At 42.6% G+C, this 13,593-nt stretch overlaps 1 protein-coding gene across 1 annotated transcript in view; it reads left to right on the plus strand.

The window, feature by feature from the left end:
- Positions 1 to 13,358, plus strand: part of LOC104472105 (rho GTPase-activating protein 20-like) — a gene marked incomplete at its 5' end in the record, with an annotated part of 32,834 nt that extends 19,476 nt beyond the window's left edge. Inside the window, 7 exon segments of the mRNA XM_010087653.1 lie at positions 3,778 to 3,956; positions 6,852 to 7,013; positions 8,858 to 8,967; positions 9,921 to 10,110; positions 10,582 to 10,693; positions 12,261 to 13,264; positions 13,266 to 13,358. Coding sequence (XP_010085955.1) covers positions 3,778 to 3,956; positions 6,852 to 7,013; positions 8,858 to 8,967; positions 9,921 to 10,110; positions 10,582 to 10,693; positions 12,261 to 13,264; positions 13,266 to 13,358 — 1,850 coding nt within the window.
- Positions 13,359 to 13,593: the final 235 nt, after the last annotated feature.

Here is a 13,593-nt window from a genome sequence, read left to right on the forward strand (position 1 = left end):
CCAGTAATTTGTATCATATATTACTTCATGACATATTTTAAGAATGAGGCAATCTAGCAAAGGGGTGTAATTAGGTTTACAGGCCCCGCTTGGCAGCTGACGTTGACTGGCAAGAGAAAATAGAAATGCAAATCAGGGCTGTAAAGTTCTGATGCAGATGTGTTGTCAGCGGTGCTGTGCAAGCGGCAGGAGGGGAGGCGAGGCTGGCTTTGGGGCAGCAGAAGCTGGGGGCAGCCTGCAAGTCATGCACAGGGACTGGGGTAAATGGGAGAAAGGGCCTTTTAGTCTATTCACCTTTCCTACTTTCATCAGACAAAACCTTTTAAAGTGATGTGTAGGTCTGGCTGCTTGCAAAACAGATTATCTTGCATACAGTGCTGTGCATTGTGTTCTTCCTACCTCCTCGCCTATTTTGGTTTTGGAAAATGGCAAGCCAAGGATATGATTTGGCTTTGGGCTCACCTTCAGATCAGCAAGCCAAAATCTGTGTTGTTGTTAGGTAACTACTAGGCACACAACCATATACAGGACAGAGCCTGTAACCTGACATTTCACTGCCACACATGTTGTGCTCTCCTCCCTCACATCCCTTCCCTGAAGCCCTCCCTCCCAAAGAGGGGAGAGCAAACCATCCCAAACTGAGACACGAGCTTCCCTGCTCCTCATGAAGTGATGGATATTGTAGTGGCTCATTTCATTGTGGTAGGAATTACCTGAGCACTGAGATGATTCTTTTTATTTTCCCTTAAAAAGAGATAAAATCAGAAACTTGGAAACTGAGTTTGAGCAGAGTCTCCACTAACACTATTACTGTTTGTAGCTATCTCATTGTAACCCTAGTAAAGATGTGGCATGTACTGTTGGCAAGCTGAGAAACAAAAGATTTTTAATCAAATCTTACCCTGGCAAAGATCAAACATCTGTGTGGCTGAAGAGCTCCTGTGCCAGCCAGCCAGCCTGTCCTCCTTCTCCTCCCTTTGCCATAACCTGCCTTCCAGCATGCTGGCTCCCACAACACCAATACCGCTGTGCCTGACACACTGTCCTTTGTGGAGGTGACAAGGGGTAGCTGCCCAGTTGTACCAGCAGGCCCCATGGTTAGGCAGCGTTGTAGGTGTTGACAGGCAGACATGACTGACAACTGTCTGTCATGTCAAATATGTAGCTGTGTGGACACCAACTGCGGTGGTGTAGTTGCATCAGCTGTCCTGGGAAGGATGGTTAAGAAAGTACAGAAGAATTTACTGTGTAGGAGAATTGGAACGTTTCTGTTGCCTCTCCTGCAGCCTTTGAGCACATAACAGAAATGGTCACCAACCAGTTAAACATAGCCATTAATTAATGCTCATGAGCACGTGTCTAAAAAGTATTGTAGATAGTGGTTTGCTTAAAGTTTCACTTGAAATAATTGACTGCTGTCAGTGGCTAGTCTGTAATCCAAACTATTATAAATTTCAACAAGTTGGTCTCAATACAGGAAGGAGGTCTTTGAGAACTGTTTGACAGTTAGGGATTTGATCAGAAAAGATTCTACAGTGTTAAACAGATTGGAGGTTTTATTTAGAAGTTTCTGATTAGTTTGCAAGAAGAGGAAATGCCCGTTGCATGGCTGGGACACTACTTGTGAATAGAAATTCCCTGCGTATAAAATATGAGTAGAATAGACGGCTGCTGTGAGCTCTAAGCAAGATCTGCGACCAAAGAAGCATTGCTTTTTTTTCTGATTCTGGCCTAGAACAAACCACCAGAGCAAGGCCCTGATGTTTTTGTATGAAAGTACTTTTACAGAGCAATAATCGGCATCTGTCTTGGCTGACAGGAGGCTGGATTTCTCCTAGTGTTGTAACTTTGCACAGGTTGAAGAAAAGAAGGTGTGCATCCTCCTCTTCTCCTCTGCTCTTTACCTTAAGACTTCTCAGCTCCCTTAGAAAAGGGGATAGGAAAAGAATGAGTTCTCCTGTTGTTCAATGAATGTTAATTTTGTAAGTGACATGGCATTTCATTGCCATACATCAGTTGTTGGTTTCTGCCTTGGCATGTTAAAGAACACTGACTAAGATTTCTTTCCTGGCCTCCGGGAGAGCTGCAGTTAATCACAGTTATCCCTTGCTCACATTGTGAGTTTAGGCCATGGCATTTAAGAGTGGAGCAGTGAGAGACTAAGAAAAGTTCCTAATTTTAAGAACCGTTTTTTCCACTTCTGCTGTTCCTTGTTCTCCAAAATAACATTTCTTCTTAATTTTTGCTTCCACTGAGATCTACAGGGTTGCCAGAAAAAAAAAATACCATTATGTATTTGCCCTTGTGTGAACAAAACTCCAAGTGAAACGAGCCATGTTCACGTGCTAATATCCAGCTCAGCTGAAAGAAAAATTGCCGTTTTGAAGCTTATGGGTTAGTTATGTTCTCCCAAAACATAATGTGTCAAGTAAAGCCTTCGACACTGCCAAGCTTATATTTCATGAAGCTTTGGACTGCTTAAAATGTATATCCTTCTTATTATTTTTTATTAAAGGAATTTTTCATCAGGCTTTCACATTCATATGGTCACATTTTGAGTTAAAGTTTAACTTTTCATCCTGTAAGCCTCTAATGAAAAGACTTCCACCCATTCCCAAAGGGAGCATGATCTCCTAGAATGGACTGACGTATAACGAAAATCACTATTTGGGCTAAAAAGCAAGTGTAGGAAAGTATAGGAGAGAAAAATCTGCTATTACACCACAGTCTTTATTTCTGCAAGCCTTACTTCTACCCTCTGCCCTCCATAACAGCAGAAAGCTTTTGTTTGACCAGGTGGAAGAACCATCTAATTAGAAAGGTGCACAGGCTAGGTAAGCAACTAAATCAAAGCAGACTGGCTTTGAAAACACCTAGAAAAGGAAAAATATATCAGAATAATTTTTTTCTAGTTAGCACTTTCATCATGAACAGTCCCTTAACAGTAGCCCATACTATTAAGAAGCTTTTACACTGGCTGATGTTGAGAAAGGTCATATGCAAAAAAAACTTTTTGTATCCCGATACCAGTATTTCCTTCACCATGCCCTGCAAATAAGCGCTTCAGTTAGTGATGCTCTTTAGATATCTCATGAAATGTGTTAAGACAAATGAAGACAAACAGAACACACCAGTGTGTTGGCAGCATGCTGAAATGCCATCTGGAAAGTGTTGATTAAAGGGCAGGCACTGTCCCCGGGCTATGGTCAGCAAATGCTTGGAGCGAGGGCACTAATGATATGTTTGCTTTGCGGAGAAGAGCAAAGGCTGCAACTGTTCCTGATCTGATAATGTCTCACCTTGTTAGTTGATTCTCTGGTGTTCCTCATGGGGAGAGGGGGTACTTTCCTCCCTTGCCAGGAGAACTGGGATACCTCCAGACAGCAAACCAAGGTGAGGGCAGTGGTGTTTATGTATTTTTTTTCCAAAGGTCTGTGGTTTTTTTGCACCTGTGGATGGGAAATGAGTCATTTAGCACAGTCCAGCTCTGTGTGAAGTCAGGGAGCTGAGGTTTGCCATCCTGCACTTAGTGGTAAGTGCTGATGCTGTGGTCCAGCAGCACAGTGCAGATCCTCTTAAGAGTGTGGTTAAGGCAGCATATTCTCCACACACACAAACACAGGTATGTACATGGTGGATTAGGCTGAGCTGGATGCCAAGGAGCTGGTTGAGTTCATGACATTTTTTCCTTTGAAACCATAGCAACCACTGCAAAGCAAATACTGGAATTAGAATTGAAATGCATTTCTTCTAATAAACACCCTTCTCTTTTCCCAGACTTAAGCCAAAAGTCATTTAAAAGGAAAAGACCTATCATAAATTGGGCTTTTTGGCGTGCCCCAGGCACTCACTTGGACAATACACCCCTCTCCTCAACATCTGCTGCTCCTGGGAAGCTCTTTGGCCTCTTGCTAACAGCCATCTGTGAGGATGACAACCTGCCCAAACCCCTCTTGGTGAGTCCCAGGCTCAGTGTTGGCTCTTACAGTGGTGGAATTTCTTTGTGTAGTGAATGAGAACTCGGGGATGCTGTGTAAACAAGACCCTGAAATTACACAAGCTGAGAAACCAAAAGGAAACCTCATTCGTGGTTCTTAGCAAGAACTTTGGTTTTTAACATATGCTGTGGTCAGGCCTGGTTAATATCAAACAGTTTGAGAAATATATGTGATCAGTCTGCTGCTCTGGCTATTTCTTCTTTATAACCCACGCTATAAGGCTGGTTCCCTAATCCTCACTTACGCAGTGTAAATAAATGCCATGTTCACACGTACTTTTTAAACCACTCCCAAGGCCTCTGTAAAATCCCCAGCTGCATAAATGTGGCATCTACTGTCCCATATAGACAGCCCACACTTGCATACAAATGCCACCTGCCCTTCAGTAGACAGTTTCAGAGCCTTTCTTGGAGGCATCCCAGGGCAGGCAAGAACTCTGGGTCCTCATTTTTGATCTGACAGCACCACTTCAAAAATAGGTGGGAAGGTGGAGGCTGCAGGAGCATCTTTTCATCCTGTCTTGAGGGAGCACTAGTGCTGTGGGTGCTCTCAAAACCAGTCCAGGAACATGAAAAAGGTTGTCCTAGATCCCATTCCTAGGCGTAATTGAAGCAGATGTGTGGCATTTTTGGTCAGGGTTAAGGACTGCCCTGTTGTTGAGGCAGCAGTTGAAATGTTTACAGAGTGGGAGTGAGTCCTGCAGGATGGGCCCCTCATCCTAGCAGCCCACAACTTGCTGCAACCCCACTGAAATCAGTGGGGTTACACCAGTTTACAGGAAGAAATGTTTTGTCTCCTAAGCTTGTGCTTGGTCTGCTGCTTTATCACTGCCTGAATAATGAACTGTACCAGGACTTTTCAGGTCTTTTAATAGTGTGGGTTTGTTATTTTCTTTTGAAGGGGGAAGTGTGCATTTTTATCATTTAGGTTATTGACTAAGCCCCCCAGAGGTGGACTCTGTAAGAACCTGGTCTCTCATTATCTCTGTCTGAGAGATGAGCCAATGCTGCATGTCAGAAATTTCTCCAAAACATAAATATTAGTAAATATTTATCTGAAAAAAAACCCAAAGTTATTAAGCATAGAATCACAGCTTGGTAGATTTTATGCTTTGAATCTTAAACACTGTGTTTATGCCACAAAATATAACTTACTTTTGACTTAATTTGGTGTCTCTGGAGAATGAAATACTGCATCTGAGGGACTGTGTGGGATTTTCCTGCAAGAGAAGGAAAATATCAGGGATGAATGCTGCAGGCACGTTTCATATCTCTGCTTCAGAGCTTCAAACTTGCTTTCACACCTGAAGGGCTCTCTTTTAGCCATTGCCACACTGAATTGTCTTAAACCATTAGCTTCATTCATGTAATGTCATCTGGGTTTACTGCTTCAAGAGGGGCTTCCCAGTTTTAACTTGTGTATATTTTATTCAAAATGCATTTTAAAAGCATTTGTTCATGTGCTGTGGGACTCAGCCTGTTTTGACAGCAGAGCTCTAAATCCCTGCAAAGAACATGGAAATGCTGACACGAGTCCTGCTGCCATGAAAGATGCTCCTCCAAAGTGTCTGCACTCACATGAATGCTTGGCTTTCAACTTATGCAAGAGCGAGAAACAAATGTTAAAGAAGAAAAGTAAAAATAATAGTTCCCATTAGACTTACTTGCATTGCTGTGTGTCAGGAAGACCTACCTTACAGCCCAGAGTGGGAGAGTCACCAGAACCCACTGCTCAGCCATTACTGTCACAGTAACTTGGTTTAATGATAGCAGACTCTCCCCTAGTGTCCACTGTGTGGGTGCATGTAATCCCAGAGACTGTCTGCACATTTCCCTTTCGGAAGAGACAAACATGACAAATTCTACATTTCCTGGAGCAGGCCTGGGGAGAGGTGACCAGCATGTCTGAGAGACGACTCACAGGAGACTGCAGAGAATTAAGCATCTGGAAAATATCACGTACATATTACCTCAGGAGAGGTCTCTGATTTCAGCATCTCCTTTTATGCTCATTTTCCACTCTTATTTAGCAGAAGAAATCAGGCCCTCTTGTTATTTTAAAAGGTAGACAGGAATCCACTTGTTTTCCCTTTCCTTTTAAATATCTCATGTAGTGACCTACCCACCTGCTCACTCCTTTGCAACCTCATTGGCTTCAGAGGAGTCGTAAGCCAAACTTTAGCCCCGTGTGGGTGACCTACCAAGTGGGAGCACCTTGTCCCAGAGGTGGTCCCACTAACAGCCCTGAACTGCTTGCAGAGTGCGTTACCACTCACAAGAAGCAAAAGGGGTAAAAATTTGTCTCTGATCTGCTGTAGAAGCGTGGATAGATATTAACAAACAAAGCACTTTCCAGCTTAGATAAAATCTTTTTTTTTTTTTTCAGACATCAGGCACGGAACAGAAGTCTTTGTCTCTGATCAGTGATAATATTGAACACGTTGATGAGCAGTGAGGGTTTCATATCTTCCTGCAAAGTGGTGTCTGGCTGAGCCCTCTGTCAGATGCGTGGCATTGGATTAAGTGGACCAGTAGCCTCTTCCTGTACCGCAGTGTTTATGTATTTAAATGACTTGGCTAGAACTTGCATGGATCCTGAAGGAGGCTAGCACTCGGCAGTGTCAGCACAGTATTTCTGAAGGGATGTTTTCCAGACTCAGTGCCCCAGGCCACAGCTATGCTGTGGGGTTTGCCATGTCCTGGGGGGTGAGCCTTGGCTTGTGTTTGATTCGTGAGCTTTTTTTAGGACTTGGAGGGTTTCACCTGCAGCAAAAGTAGCAAAACCACATTTTAATGGTACTACACAATAAAATATATTTCTGAGAAAGCCTCTCTGCCTTTTAATTTTGTTTAGGACATGCTTTCCCTCCTTTACCAAGAGGGTCCTTCCACTGAGGGTATTTTCAGACGCTCTGGAAGTGCAAAAACCTGCAAAGAGCTCAAGGAGAAGCTTGATTCAGGTGCTGAAGTGGACCTAGCCTGCGAATCCATATTTGTGACAGCATCTTTGTTTAAGGTATGCAAAGAACCTCCCATATTAGTATAGGCTGAGAGAGTTGGTGTTGTTCAGCCTGGACAAGGGAAGGCTCTAGGGAGACCTTAGAGCAGCCTTCCAGTACTTAAAGGGGGCTACAGGAGAGATGGGGACGGACTCTTTATCAGGGAGTGTAGTGACAGGATGAGGGTTAACAGTTTTAAGCTGAAAGAGGGTAGATTTTAGGAAGACATTTTTACTGTGAGGCAGGCAAGAACTCTGGGTCCTCATTTTTGAGGGTGAGGGTGGTGAGGCACTGGCACAGGTTGCCCAGGGAAGCCGTGGATGCCCCATCCCTGGAGGTCTTCAAGGCCAGGCTGGATGAGGCTTCAAGCAACCTGGTCTAGTGGAGGGTGTCCCTGCCTGTGGCAGGAGGGGTTGGAACTAGATGATCTTCAAGGTCCTTTCCAACCCAAACCATTCTATGATTCTATGAAGTACATTCCTTTCCCCCTTATTTGGTGAGAGCGGCACAGATCCTGTGCACAAACGAGTAGGACTTTTCCCCAGGGACAGGCCCAGAAAGGACTTGGTGGGGTGAACTAAGAAGAATGGGCTGGCACATTAAAATTATGAGGATCTCCAAAGGGGGCTACCACTGAATTAAAATGGGGAAGAGGACTAGCCGGCTTGATTTGCTTTCCTGAGGTCTCAGTGACAATCTGATCCTGTAACTTTCTTTATCTCTGCTTAGTCAATGAAATACTAGAAAAACAGGTTTGTAGATATGTTTCCTTACTGATCAGCAATAACTTACACTACAGACCCTTACAAGTATTTAGTGTTGCCCAAAATATTTGGTTTAATTTTCCCATGGATTATCTTTTCTTACAGCCCGGTACATTAGCAACAATGTTGCTTGTGCAAAAAGCATCCCAGGCCTTCAGTAAGATTTCAGCTACAAGGAGAATCTTTTCACATTTTAGTACAGTGCATCTGTTTGTGTGTGGTTTTTGGTTAAAAGAAATGGTAAACTCCATTCCCAAGCAAACACTACACCAGTGGAATATTTTTACTGCAGAAAGCCATTCCTCTTCCTACCATGTGAGAGGTTTTCACGGGTGAGACTTACAGTTACTATCCTACTGGCAGGTTTAGGACATGCATTTAGAGCAGGACAGCTGCACCATACAAAGCACCAGTGTGCAATACTCATCCCATGGTGACACTTTTGCTGAGGGGCAATTGGTTAGCATTTATCACAGTGAAGAATTACCACATAAGAGCAAATGCGTTATTCATGTGCATCGTAGCTTCCCTTGCCCTAGCTTGTTTGGGAAGCTAGGATTTGGGCTTCTTCCCAAGTTGCAACAGTTTGCCCACCAGTGGTTGAGGTATTAGGAAGCAGGAGCAGCAAGACTATCCACAACTCGTATAAATCCTCCGTTACCAGAAGGGATTGATTAGGGGAAGGAAGAAAGGGGTGCTTTGGAGTGCTTATGGTCTGGTGGTATTTGAGCTTATCAGCTGAGGAGAAGGAACAGGGACTACAGATGAAGTGATAAGTAAAGACAGACATTATGCAGCATTGAAATAACTGGTCCCACTGCAGATTTTTTTGTTCAGCAAAGCAGATGAAGGATCCAAATACCTCTATTTTGACAGGAAAAGTTGAGGACAGGGCAGGAAAATATAAACTTTAAGTATAATCTGAAGAATGTCTTTCTCTCAAATGATTTTCTGCTGGTTTTGGTTGCTGTGTGAAACAAGATGCTTGGCAGCTAATGCTGTCCCACTGATACATCCTCTTTTATCTGTATAGTTTATTCCTATTCCCTTCCATGCTCCAGAACAGCTGTTCTCATGTCTTCTTTTCTCTTGATAAGGATTTTCTTCGCAACATCCCAGGCAGCATTTTGTCATCCCAGCTATGTGATAAGTGGGTCTCTGTGATGGATCAAGGAAATAATGAAGAGAAGATAAAAAACATCCAAAGGTAGAGTTACTTACATTGTCTGTATTCTGCTGTGAATTTATATCCCAGAATGCAGAATCCCAAACATTCAACTTAAAACTTGCAATTAATTTTTTTAAAATAGCTGATGAAAATATATATTACAGAGTATTTTAACTTACATGTATTTTTAAGCTATTGCCTGTATGGGACAATTTTCTGGCTGTCTTTTGTCGTGCTTTTCTGCCTTTTGTGGATGTCAGTAAATAAATGAAATATTCTTTAATTTAAAAATACTTATTATATTTATAAATATGCTGTCCAAGACTTGGATTTCTGCCTGATACCAAACCCAAAATCATCCGCAGGCAACTTCAGGGTCTGGGATGAAAGTGTAGCTGAAATCCATTCCTCATATTTTCTTCCTCATTCATTTGAAATACATTAATTTTAGTGGCCATTTTGAAGCCAAGATGGAATTGTGAATGAAATACTGGACCAAAATGACAAGGGAAGCCCCCACCCTTGCAGGTGATATAAAACAGAAAGTGGGAAAAGTTTATGTCATGGGAAACAGCTTTGTACACTAGCTGACCTCACATATACTTACATACATACTTATGTACATATGGCAACTAGGTGGCATGGAGAGACAACTGAGCTGTTTGGTTAAGTGAATAGTGAATTATCAGGCAAGTTAGGTGAAAATGCAGTTTCGTGTCATACATTGTATTTAGTCCATTAGTTTGACAGAGCGTAATTTTAGTTATGTTTTAGGATGTTTTCTGTCCTCCCAGAAAACTGTTCAGAGATGTGTTATAGTGAGGGAAAGCAGCTGAGCAAGAACAACTCTTTGACACGCTCCCTCATTTAATTAGTAGAGCATGTTATCCTGTTTCTGTATTTTCATTATTTTGACTTGTGTGTTTCTATGGAAAATGGTTTTATGTTCACCAGTCACTAATCTGAAGAATTACATTTGCGTATGTTTTCAGGTTAATAGAGCAGCTACCCAGAGCTAATGTTGTTCTCTTACGTTACATCTTTGGAGTACTGCATGGTATAGAAATGCGATCTGAAGAGAACCAGATGAATGCATTCAATCTGGCTATCTGCATTGCACCTAGCCTGCTCTGGCCTCCTGTTTCCGCCACTCCTGATATAGAAAGTGAATTTACAAAAAAGGTAAGAGACACAGCAATGTGGTAAAAAAGGAAACCAACCTTCATTCTGTTCAACCAGGCTGTTGGTTACAAATGTGAGTCAGATATGGCCTTGTCATCTTATCAGGGTTCCAGAAATTATCTTCGATCCATTCTCATAATCTGCCTGGGAAGAAGAGGAGGGAGATCATAAAGCAATACCCAGTGTATTAGCAAAGTGCTTCTCTCATCAAAGAGATATCTGGTTGTGGTGACCTTGGAACAGGAGAGAGTAGAAATGGGAAATATCTATATGAGGATGTATACTGGGACATTTTAGCTGGGCCTGGATGTCTTCCTCAGGCCCAGGAGATCGGGAGAGGAGTTCCTGTCTGTCGAGGGGCACATCATGGATGTACAGTTTGCTCCTATTCCTCATCTGTATGGTGAGCTTGCACTGAGTGGAATAATGGAAGATCTGATAGGACACATCTCTCTGATTGCTTTGTTGCAGATTTCTAGTCTGGTACAGTTCCTCACTGAGAATTGCTGTAGGATTTTTGGAGAGGAAATTACCTCCCTCTTTGGAGAAATACTCATGACATGCAAGAGAGAAAACGGCTCAGGTAATACAGATGGTGTTTTGATCCTATTAGAGAGCTAAACTCAGACAGGCAAAATATCACTATGTCCCATGGAAGAGTGCTGTTCCCTCTTCATGTGGTGTTCCCAGATACTGCTGTTCTTTTTCCTTTGCCCAAAGTATTGGTGATAATCACTGATTCAACTTATCATAGACCTGAACCATATCACAAAATGCTCTCCTCTCCCAAAGAATCCCTTACTCCTATTCCAGTCATCTGACCCACTATGTTAAAAAAAGGGGGAGGAGAAACAAAGAAAAAAATCTAGAGAAGGCTTCATCTCAAGTCTAGAATTTTTGCCCCAGCCTATGTTTTCCCAGAATATTGGGAAGTCAGTGATCAACAATGGTTATAATATAGCTGTCACACCATTATATTACGGTTGAAAGCATCTGTTCTTCATTATCAGAAGAGAGCGATCTCCAGAGTTTCAATAGGACCTGCAGATTTTGCTCCTGGCACTGAAAAATCATGGAACTAGGAACTGAAAATGTCTGACAGACTAGTTGGCAGAGCATTCCAGAATATCATTAATGCTTTTTTTCTTTCCAGCCCTGTGATAGTGTTGATGTTGACTGGAGCTTTGTATCTCTCCTTAAAATATTTCTAAAGCAGTGTTTCTGTAAAATAAATTTTGTCACAGTTGACCTATACTGAAAGTGGTAATGGCACTTGCTCTGGCATTCCAGACTGACTCAGTGTGGTTCTCCCAAACTCCTCATGCTCTGCCTCCAGTAAAATTTGGTGAAATTCAGTGAAATCCAGTGAAATTTAGCCTGCCCCCTCCCCAAGAGTGGAAGCACATGGGATCTGCTGTGCTGGGATGTGCAGGGACTGAGAGCTCAGACCCACAATAGGTTATGGCAGCTGAGCAAGTATTCAGGCACTCACTGAGGCATGGTGACTGCCCATGCGTGAACTCTGTCTGCTGCAGATGTGAGGTAAATCAGCTTAGTGTAGCCCAGAGCAAAAGAGATTTAATGTAATTCAAATTATCGCATGTATGGAACAGGGCCCAGGTGTGCTTTGCTCACTGGAAATGAAGTGACTGTTTAAACCAAGACTAGAACTTTCTAGTGCTGCTCTTAAAAATGCTGTAATTTTTGGAAGACCGTGAAAGTATGAAGTATGCCCTGTTTTCTTCATTCATCTAAAAGAAGGAAAGAAAGGATAAATATTGCTTTCAATATTCAGTAACAAAAGATAAATTCAAGAAATTATGGATTTAATATACTATATGTTAATTAGTGTTTACAGCTGGATTACCTACTACTAAAGTTCACCACAACACAAAAGACCCTAACCCTTATTTGTGCCATTATCCTGTGCTTCTTGACTGAACTGCAATTTAGCATTCATTTCAGGTTTTCCATTTCAAAATTAGACAGTATTTTTTTCTGAAACTACTGGCATTTATGCTTGAAGAATCTTTAAAGGGTGAATGCTCCTGCAAGTAAAGCATTCTTGCAAAAAAAATTAAAAAAAGGCAGCTGCTTGTCAGCAGAATGGTTCAGTCACTGATATGTTAACACTTGCTTTGTCCTTGCAGATGCTGCCTCCCTCCATCTGAACGACTCTTCCTACGACAGCCTGGAAAATGAGGCAAATGATGAAGCTGACTCCTCTTCCAGCGACTGGATTAAGAACCGAGATCAGGATAACAGGAGCAGGGAGTCTGTCTTCACCCTGAGCGATGGTGATTCGGAGCAGACGGAGGTGGATGAAATCCAAAGTAAAACCAAATCGAAACAGTTGACAATTTCTGTTGATGTATGCCATAAGTTTCCATCACAAGAAAACCCAGCGAATGAGTCTCTCTGCTCCAATGCACTGGGCTTTTCTTCAGCAGCTACCTCAGGTACTCTCAAAAACTTGAGGAGACACAGGCGCTCCTCAGAGCCAGCAATTGGCCTCCTCGCCCCCAGCTTTGCCCACACTGGCGATGGTCATGAGAAGGCAACGCGCAAAGCTAGCTGTGACGTTGTCCTGTCTCACGAAGAGGAAGACTATCTCCGTCAGCTTCGGTCATTGCAGATGGAGGGGCAAAAGCTTATCAGTCAGAGCTTGGTTATAGGGATTAATGTTGGTAAAAGTGATAACACAAACCAAAACACTGAAAATAAAGACTTGTCGCATTGCCTCCTGCGTCCAATGCCAGAGGGATTAAATATTTGCTCAGGATTCAGCTCTTCTAGCCTATCTTCTCCTGGGACCTCTCCATCTGTGTCATCAATGAGCTCTCTGGACAGTGCTTTCTCTCAGTTTTCTGACCAATCTGTGTTCACCCCAACTGAAACCTCCTCCCCTTTTGATAGCACTTTTCAGTCACTAAAGAAACATGAAGACACTGCCGCTGAAGCGGCTGATGACTATTTGGTTACACCCACCAGGGTGCCACCATCTCCACAACCTACGGGCACTTTGGCTGAGGGGGTGGAGCCCGACAGCAGGCCAGCGCCCCTGAAAGCCACTGACAGAGTCGACGGCTATTTGATTAAGCCTGACATTCAGCCATTCCCTCTTTCAGTCACAGGAAGAGACAGACTTCATGATCCAAAATCAAAGAGGAGGTCTAGAAGAGCGTTACAGCAATCCAGAGTTTGAAGAGACTGACCAAAGCTTTTTGTGTGGGAATCTTAACACTTAAAATAAACACCATAAAGAAAATGCCTTTGGTGTTAATGTGTGTTCATTTTAAGTTTAATATCCAGGTTGTTCAAATTTAATTGAGCAGTTCCCAGATTCACAGGTTTTCTTTTTTTAGGAAACTGTCTGAGTAATTTTCCCACATAAAGCTTTGCAAGAACATTGAAAGAATAATAAAAATTGCTAAAAAGCAAGAAAACAGAAATCTCCTGAAAATCTGGAAGGGTCCCAGGAGG

The sequence above is a fragment of the Pterocles gutturalis genome, unplaced genomic scaffold, assembly GCF_000699245.1.
Source record: "Pterocles gutturalis isolate BGI_N339 unplaced genomic scaffold, ASM69924v1 scaffold22706, whole genome shotgun sequence".
NCBI lineage: Eukaryota > Metazoa > Chordata > Aves > Pterocliformes > Pteroclidae > Pterocles > Pterocles gutturalis.